This window comes from Atta colombica, unplaced genomic scaffold (genome assembly GCF_001594045.1).
Source record: "Atta colombica isolate Treedump-2 unplaced genomic scaffold, Acol1.0 scaffold198, whole genome shotgun sequence".
Lineage (NCBI taxonomy): Eukaryota > Metazoa > Arthropoda > Insecta > Hymenoptera > Formicidae > Atta > Atta colombica.
The window spans coordinates 2,534,891-2,544,057 of record NW_017259291.1 but is presented as its reverse complement, the minus strand read 5'-3'; the positions used below and the strand labels follow the sequence as shown (position 1 = coordinate 2,544,057).

The 9,167-nt window shown below is 30.4% G+C and overlaps 2 protein-coding genes across 3 annotated transcripts; one reads left to right on the top strand and one right to left on the bottom strand.

Moving 5' to 3' along the window:
- Positions 1-1,661: 1,661 nt before the first annotated feature.
- On the bottom strand, positions 1,662-4,000 carry LOC108686951 (heat shock factor 2-binding protein-like). The gene is made up of 6 exons (XM_018192484.1): positions 3,962-4,000; positions 3,697-3,877; positions 3,330-3,448; positions 2,906-3,010; positions 2,142-2,407; positions 1,662-1,977 (listed from the first exon to the last, which is right to left on the bottom strand). The coding sequence occupies exons 1-6, from the start codon at positions 3,998-4,000 to the stop codon at positions 1,662-1,664; spliced, it is 1,026 nt and encodes a 341-aa protein (XP_018047973.1).
- Positions 2,314-8,987, top strand: LOC108686950 (delta(14)-sterol reductase). Of its 2 annotated transcripts, none has more exons than XM_018192483.1 (9): positions 2,314-2,338; positions 6,206-6,376; positions 6,747-6,960; positions 7,041-7,300; positions 7,384-7,735; positions 7,796-8,094; positions 8,192-8,445; positions 8,509-8,633; positions 8,704-8,987. In XM_018192483.1, the coding sequence occupies exons 2-9, from the start codon at positions 6,227-6,229 to the stop codon at positions 8,985-8,987; spliced, it is 1,938 nt and encodes a 645-aa protein (XP_018047972.1). In that variant the 5' UTR covers positions 2,314-2,338; positions 6,206-6,226. The 2 variants fall into 2 exon arrangements, with proteins under 2 accessions (XP_018047972.1, XP_018047971.1); XM_018192482.1 differs by lacking the exon at positions 2,314-2,338 and adding an exon at positions 5,580-5,689.
- The last annotated feature ends 180 nt before the right edge of the window (positions 8,988-9,167 follow it).

The window sequence follows — 9,167 nt, the reverse complement described above, 5'->3', positions numbered from 1 at the left end:
TCTGCGGACCGCGCGCACGCCCGCTCGCGTGCGAAACTCTCCTTGCCGATCGATATTTTACGGTGGTGGTCAGGAGCGTCCTCAGAGAAAATCCGTGAAAAGTGCATTATTCGCGGAACTCGATAGCTTTCCTATATACGAAATGCAGGGACAGTCGTAAGAGGTTGTATTACTCGGCAAAAAACACATATTTTTTTAATTTAAGATTCAACGAAAAGGAAAAACTTTAAATTTTTATTTTATTTTATAATTATATATTTGTATAAAATATATTATTCGTTCTATTCATGAAAAGAACAATTTTACTTGTAGGAATTAAGTTATCCATTTTTTACTGCAAATTTTTTGCTTTATATTCCATTTCTACAGATAGAATTTGAATCTCGTAATATTTTTAGAGAGAGTTTGTACATATTATTTAAATTAAGAAAATTTAAATTAAGATAATTGTGCACGATCGAACATCTATGGACGTATGCAAACTTTTATTTGGAGCGGTCGGTCATTACCTCGATATATCTGTTGGGTCAGTACAACTGACGTATGTGTTTCGCTTCCTTTTATAAATAATTTGTTATAAAGAGCAGGTTTTAAAAGAGCATTTTTTAAATGTATTAACTGTCGGATTCATAAATATAAATTACGATGTTGGAATAGTAAGCACTAGGAGCAATACGTAAATTGCATTTTCTATTACTATCATGGAAAATTTAATTATTCAAAACTTTGATTCGCTTCATGCATTATTATGCATTATTATCGTATAATTTACTATGCCTTTGCTGTATAATATGTTTATTAATATTGCTATGGGACTATTGTTACGTCATATAAAATATTGACTTTTTTTTATCGTAATGCATTACATCCTATACAATCACTTTCATTTTATTCTTTGCAGATCGATATCGTCGACCACCCTCACGGTAGCCACATACGCTCTAAGGATAGTCTACAGTCTGGCCATAGTCTATTATTGTAATAATAATAGGGAAGGGAACTCGCTTAAAAGTTCACCGTTTCAGTCTGATGCATAACATATATACCATGTATAATTTGTAGATTATTTATAAAAGCAAAAATCAAGCACTTAACGAGTTGTTACACATCGAATAAATTAAAAATATCGCAATTACAAAAATACTTGTATAAACATCGCAATCTATATAATTATATCAATCATAATTATATCAATATATTTTAAATGTGCAATTAAACGTTTTGTAAAATATAAGAAATTGGTTTTATTAATCGTTTATTTTTTTAACTTGAAATAAATATATTTTATATATAGTATAACTTGCGGATTATTTATAAGAACAAAAACTAAAATCAAACAAACTTAATGAATATTAATACATTGAAAATATCGTAATAATAAAAATATTTCTCACATTGCAACTTATATAAATGTTATTGTCAATATATTTTAAACATGTAATTAATAAAATATTACTTTTTTATTATAAAATAAAATTGATTTCAGAGAACAGTTATCTTGTTAAAACAAAATTACTTTTAAAAATAATCTGAAATTAATTGCAGTTTAATCATCTCCTGCGAAAAAATGTATACATATTAAATATTTATTATTTATACATATTTTTGTACGAATCACAGAAGACATGACGCATCTATACGAATGCGTTCGGTTTTAATAATCACTTTGTAATTTTTTGACTATGCCGTAAATATTTGATGACTTGTTTCGCTGCATTGCTTATGTCGCTCCGTTTCGCAGACGTCATAATCTCGATTTTTTCGATTGGAATTGCCGTAATCAAATTATGAATATATTTCGGTTTGTCGAGATCATAAGTGACGGATTGTAGAACGCGAAGACAGAGCAACTGCATCTCCTCCGAAGATGCCTCATCATCCAAACAATGACTTAGCGTGTCTTCAACTCGTGATTCGAGCAGATATTGTAAGCCAGTTTTATTCATGCTTACATTATACAGGATCATTAACATTAATCTGTAATTGCGATCTTGAGATATTATCGAAGTTTTATTTTCTCCAATCAAATGTGGAAATATTGATGTACCATATATGGAAATCGAGAAGAAAGATAAGATAGCTGGAAACAGCTATCTTATCCAGCTTTGGAAGTGCAACAAAATAATTCTTTATGCGAATACCTTTTCAAAGATATCGTTCCAGATGCCGACGGTAATTCGGGCGTTAGTTTAATTAATTTTTGCACAAATTCCGTCCCGCTAGAATTTGTAATTAAAAATTCACGACCTTCCGGGCTTGCGGATATATTGGTGACGATACCGAGGAGGCCCATTACAAATTGGTACTCAACATTGCTCGTAGGAGGAAATGCGCTTCTGTAAGTATTAACGAATGCACCAAAAGTCCCATTCACTATCGACAAGAATTCTCCTATTTTACTCTGAAACTGCGACAAATTAATTAAATTAATTAGGACTAATTTAATTTATAGATAAAATGAATTTATAGATAATTTATAGATAGAATAATATTATATATAAATTTCAAAGGTATTCTATTTCTGTCTTCTTTATTCTTCTTTAATGTATTCTAACTATAAATGTAATTAAATGAATATATAAATGTAATTAAATGAATTCTATATGTAAATTAACTTTATATTATATTTAAATGTTATTCATAGAACTAATTTTGTTATATTTATAGAACAGTTAAAATATATTTAAAAAAGTAAAATTATATTTTGGAAATTTATTTTTACACATTTAATTATATATCTACTTAAATTATTTAATTACACATCCATGTATAATTTTTTCGATAATGTAGAAAAACTTGCAATATTATATAACTTAAAGATTTTTATCCTTTATCTTCTATTATGTATTTATAATGCAACAAAATTTCTACGCCATTTTACTTAATATTATCAACGTATACTTACGTTCGATAACCAAGTGTCGACTATTTGCGGAAACCTAGAAGCACGCCATGTCAAGTTACCTAATACTGCACCAAGGCTTGTGCAATAAGTACTCTGACTTAATATCTGCATGATATGGCAAACACACAAATAAATTAACAAGTGATATTTTAATTAATTACGAAGCTATTCTATTTGCATCGTTTCTAAAATAAGAACAAATAAAAATACTATTGGTATTTACAATAGGATACATAAGCGCAAGAAAATATGTATGTAAAATAATGAAGACATTCTATTTGCAGCGTTTCCAAAACAGTTACAAGCAAATACTGTTGGTATTTACAATAAGATACATAAACGCAAGAAAACACGTACAAAATAACACTGATAATAATAATTAATGGAGATAACAGCATCTATCAATATCGAGATAAAGCTTTACTTGATCTTTCAGACGTTCTACTTCCTCGAATGCTTCTTCTTTCTCTTTCGTTAGACACTCTATTTGAGTATGCAGTTCTTCGCATTTTGATTTCAATGCTACAATTTCATTCGTATTATCTAAAAGTAAAGATATATAATGAACCCGATATTTAATCTTAATTAGAATGAAAAAAGCTTGTATGAATATAATCTTAATCACACGCAAAAATATAATAATAAGATATAAATTTTATGAGATATACTACAAGCTGAAGCATCACATCTAACGTGTTGTATCAATTTTCAACTACAATATTTACTTCAGTATTTTACATTTCCGTGCAATATGATATTAAATTGAAATCTTTTTTTGCAAAAAATGCAACCTTTTGACGCATTAACAGAAGACGTTGAGAATTTATCGAAAAGTGTATGTGTTTTTTCTCCATTTGTCTCTTCTTTATGTGATACAGCTTTGAGATTATCAGTCGCAAAAATCTGTGGAATGTCATCTATAAATTCGTGCAAATTACACTCGGTGGAGTTCAAAATTGTCTCCAAGGAATTCTATTCGAAGAAAAATTTAAAATCGCAAACGAAAATTAATATGTATAACAACAAGCGCTACAATAATGCAAATAAAATACGCACTAGGAGTTCATGTTCATTTTCTAAATTAAATTCGTCCATATATATGCGTTTTCGCGTTATCGAGGAAGAATAAAACAATCTCACAATAGTTGTATGCAAATATTTTTCAGATTAATTCGTTCGCAGAATTCTGCTGCAATATGACAAACACATGTAATGTCACGATTTTAATTTTTGATGTTTCTGTAACCTAATTAAATTCGCGATTAATAATATTACAATTTTTACGCTATTCGTTGTTTTTGCGTGCGATGTGCTATAAGAATTTAGAAATGCGAAATTATATTAACGACATAAATATTTACGCATAAATAAATATTAAGATTTATGAAAATTAATATAGATATAATTGAGCGACGTTGGATGTCTTCATTTAAAACAATTAATTAATCTTCAGAATTTTTTTCATTAAGAGATAATTTCACAAAAATAATATCTGGTTTTTAATTATATCTGGGAAAATTATATCTTCAGCAACGCTTTGACTTCAATTGCATTTGGTTAACTTACTGGGCAGATTGTACCGTAATTACTGAAATTATACGTGCGCAATCAAAAAGAAGCACGAATTATGTTACCTCGAGATATACTTCGAATACAATACAAGGTATTCCTTTGAAAATAGCATTTCTTTTCTTTTTGAATGCTATCTCATAATTCCTTTTAAATGCTATCTTTCATCACAATACATTTAAAAAAAAAAAAGGAATTTACTTTTTAATTTTCGTTAATGCTTGTTATTAAGTTCATTTTTGAGTGATGTATATGATCACTCTATGATGATACTAATTCAGATTGAAATTCTATTTATAATTTTAGGTGCGTAGAATATAAATAAATTTAAAAAAATAGGAATACATGTACATAAATTAAAATGTATGTAATAATTTAATATCCGAAGTATACAGATATATAAAATTATATAAAAAGAAAATTTTTAAATATAATGCGAAAATTAAAGTAATTTAAGGTAATTTTTACATACTATTATTTTATACATAATTTCCACTCTTTAAAAATTTTTAAAGTGAGATATACAAAAAATTTTAGAGAATATCGTGATAATTCCAACATACTTTAGTAAAATAATAATGCAATGTATTACATAGATTTTGGAATAATTCAATTATTTTTCTTATTAATTATTAATTCTTTATTATTCTTTATTATTAATAAAGAAAAATAAATTGATAACACTTTTTAGGATGATGTCTTTGAAGGATAATAAATTCTTTTATTATTTTTTTATTATTCTTTTCTTAATCTTTTCAAGTTATTTCAAAATATGAGACGCTGAATTCAAAGTCGATCGCAAAATCGTGCATGCTATGCAAAAGACACAAGAGACCGTGCTAAATCACCGGCGACATTCCGCCGTGGCGTGGCTTCCGTTCGCTGCGATAAGATAGGGACTTCGTACATATGTACACTCTAGTTACCGAACATACGCGAATAATGTCGCGTGAATTGTGAACGCGCCATATTGACGTAATGGCGACGCGATCGATTTCTCGCGTGGTTTAACTCGAATGAGTTTCGGAACGCACGGCGTGCATGTTGCGTGCCTCTACTGCGTCCCGCGCTCGCGCGTCCCTCCCCCAGTTGTCCTACGATGCGCCAGAGTGGTAACAAGCGTTTACGCTTCGCGACTTGTGGAAGTTTTATTATTTTTCACAGCATCTCGGATATTTGCCAAGTGAAACCCATCGTTGGAGACCGCACGGCATAGTAAGTAGAGTACTCGCGAGCCAACCATCGCGATCCCGGACTGAGCCTTGGAGACACATTCCAATCGAGAGCCCGCTTTGAGAACGCGCACCGACACTTTCCCGCGTATCGCCGCCGATCCTACGATCGTTTACATTTACGTAGCCTTCGAACGGGCGGTTACGATACTTACGCGGCACCCGCGCTTTTCGACCGGAGAAATTCCTACGTCGCTTAGTTATTCATCGAGGCTCTTGTGTACGAAACTTCTCGTTGTAAAATGATAATCGATCATTTTTAAGCTATCTTTAATTTTGCATTAAATCTAACTTATATAAGTTCAATCGATCTAATTAGCTTGCCAATCTTGCTTTCCTAATTATTTTGTGCGTTATATGTATACACACACTCATATATGCACATGTGTATATATATATATATATAAAACATGTGCACACATGAAACATTAGCTAGGAAAGATTTAATTAACAAATAATTGTAATCAAGTTTGAGTTAAACTTTCAAATATATATGTAGGTCTCGCATATAAATCTCACAATGAAGTTTTCGGAGGGTGAAGAAGTTCTTGCCAAGCATCCGAATACCTCTGAATATTATAAGGGAAAGATTCTCAACGTCAGAGGTGATCGATATAAGATACACTTTGAAACAGGCATTGAGTATACAGTTAAAGAAAATGATATAAAGGTAATTTGTTAATGATTGATTGGAGGAACATTGTTAAAAATTATACTATTATATAGTATAATTTTAATTTTAATATAGTTTAATTTTAAATTATACTATTATACTATTATATAGTATACTGTTATATAGTATAAAATTATATATTATTCTCTAAATTCTTTAGAGTAGAATCTGATTCGAAAGAATAAAAATTGAGCTAGTCTTGAAAAAGAATGGTTTAATTTTCAATCTTTAAGAATAGATTAAGATTTCACTCTTTAAAATAACATTCATTCTAAAAGTTTTAGAGAACAAGGAATATATAAAATGAATTTAAGACTAAATTTTATCTTATATATATAATTATATATATAATTTTTTATCCTCAAAGGCTGAGAGAATAGGGAGAATCTCGACGAGAACAAACAGAGCAACAAAAAGCCCTACAAGACGTTCTCCTAGTAGGAAATCACCAAGTAGGCGATCGCCTGGAAGACAGTCGCACAGATCTCCTGGAAGATCGCCATCATCTACGACTAGGAAATTACCTATTCGTAGCACACGTCTCGCTAAAATATCTCTGTCTCGTATAGATGTCGAAAGAGGTAGGAAATATCTTTTTGATATGCAACATTTGCTGCTTGTATTCTAATATTCATGCAAATTTGTTCCTATTCATGAACAGATAAAACGAGCAATCATAAAGGAAGCGACATAAAGATACCGAATGAGAGTCCAACTGATTCGTTGCCTTTGCAGCAACGTTTGAAGGAAATTATGACTGTAACACATAGACCATCGCTTCTGAAGACTGAACAAGAATATAAATCGATTATATTAAGAAGTATTGATAGAGCTGCCTCGCTTCCAGTGGAAAGGAAAAGTTATGTACAAGATTATCCTCTGGGAGAAAAAGAAAGAGGATACTCAATGCAAAGAGATCAAGTATGTTTTAATAATTAATTATTCTATTCCTCCTTTTAAGCTTTATAATAGAATAATGTGTATTATATCGATAATTGTTTCAGGATATAACAAAAACTTTACAGGAAGGCGAAAAATGGGAAACGGTTGTGAAACGTGAGAAAGAAATAAATAGAGTTGATAAACCGCAAGAATGGGGTGGATGGGTTGGGACAGTTTTCCTCACATTTATATTACCAATGTCCGTAATCTTACCACAACTCTTATGCTCAAAAGGACAATGCAAATCTACACTTATAAAACTTTCTGCTGATGTGAAGTCTTATATAAATTTATATACGTTGCTGTCTTATATTGCATTTTTAACATTATTGGCTTGTATTTCGATTATACCGATTGGGAAAATCATAGATGGACAGCAGAGTAAAATTGGAAGACTCCGATATCGCATAAATGGTACATTTTAATAGTGTGATTTTTAATTACATTATTTTAATGTTTTTTTTAATTTTTCAGGCTTTTTGAGTGCTATAGTGGCTATGATGGGATTTGGTTTATGTGTATACATGAATATACCGGTCAGTGAATACATTCTGAATAATATCGTGCAGTTGTCTGTCAGTGCGTGGATTGTGGGAACGATTTTAGCTTTGGGATTGTATATTAAAGCAGGAAAAGCTCCAGTAATCAATCTAAATATATACGCATCAACCAACAGCAAGATATACAATTTTTGGCAGGGTAGAGAAATTAATCCACGAATTGGCACTTTGGATTTCAAACTGCTGTTAATACGAGCTTCTCTCATTGGCACAGTAATTGTTATTTTATGTTTTTATTTTCGCATGGATTATACAATACATAATAATAATTAAGTTGAATGTGATTACAATTATATTTTCTATTTTGTAGTTGATCGTGAACACAGCCATCGCCCTTAAAGTTGTTGGCAATATAAAGAGTCCAAATATTGAGAAACTTGATGTAACTACATTATTAGCTATCTTGTTGCAACTATTTTATATTCTACATGGATTAATATACGAAGCTACTATCTTTACGTCCTTTACAATAATGTACGAGGGAACCGGATACATGACATGTGTTAGTCATTTGTTGTACCCATTCTTGACGACTCTCACTACAAGATTTATATTATATCAAAAGTAAGTTTAATAAATAAATATATTAAGTAATATTTTAATATTTTTTATTTAATACATTTTCAGAATGAAACTTGATTACTTTGTTGGGTTATCTATTTTGAGCTTTATAATGGGATATGTTTTGTATTACACTAGTAATTTGCGGAAAGATGAGTTCAGAAAGAATCCAATTTCATCAACAGTACCTTGTAAGTGTAAAGATGAAAAATAATGATTCTTTTTTTTGTCAAAATAGACTTATATTTTTAAAATTTACAGATTTAGAAACCATCCCGACATCACGAGGAAAGAAGTTGATGTTGTCCGGTTTATGGGGTCATGTGAGACATCCCAATTATTTGGGTGATGTTATAATGCATTGGTCTATTGCGAGTATTGGCTTAGCAAATGACATTCTACCATACTACACCGCGATCTGTTGTACATTAGTACTCGCTTATAGAGCTGTGAGAGACAATAAACGTTGTCAGATGCGCTATGGATATGCATGGGAGCAGTATTGTTCGCGTGTGAAGTACATGATTTTGAAACGTATATTTTAAGATAACAGAACGCATAGCGTGGTATTTTTTAAATACCAAATTCTATATCAGTTATCACAGAAGATAACGTTCATTATATTTTATAGGATCTCTAATTTTGTGCATTTTACGATATTTTTATGAGATGATGTAGTGATATAGTATTATAAAGTATACAAATATAGAATCGGATAAGAGCCA

Coding starts and splice junctions, on each gene's coding strand:
- LOC108686951 (XM_018192484.1), bottom strand. CDS start 4,000: ATGGACGAATTTAATTTAGAAAATGAACATGAACTCCTA. Junction 3,449..3,696: donor TTCTGTTAATGCGTCAAAAG/GTTGCATTTTTT, acceptor CTTTACTTTTAG/ATAATACGAATGAAATTGTA. Junction 1,978..2,141: donor GGAACGATATCTTTGAAAAG/GTATTCGCATAA, acceptor TCGCAATTACAG/ATTAATGTTAATGATCCTGT.
- LOC108686950 (XM_018192483.1), top strand. CDS start 6,227: ATGAAGTTTTCGGAGGGTGAAGAAGTTCTTGCCAAGCATCCGAATACC. Junction 7,301..7,383: donor ACTCAATGCAAAGAGATCAA/GTATGTTTTAAT, acceptor TAATTGTTTCAG/GATATAACAAAAACTTTACA. Junction 7,736..7,795: donor ACTCCGATATCGCATAAATG/GTACATTTTAAT, acceptor TTAATTTTTCAG/GCTTTTTGAGTGCTATAGTG.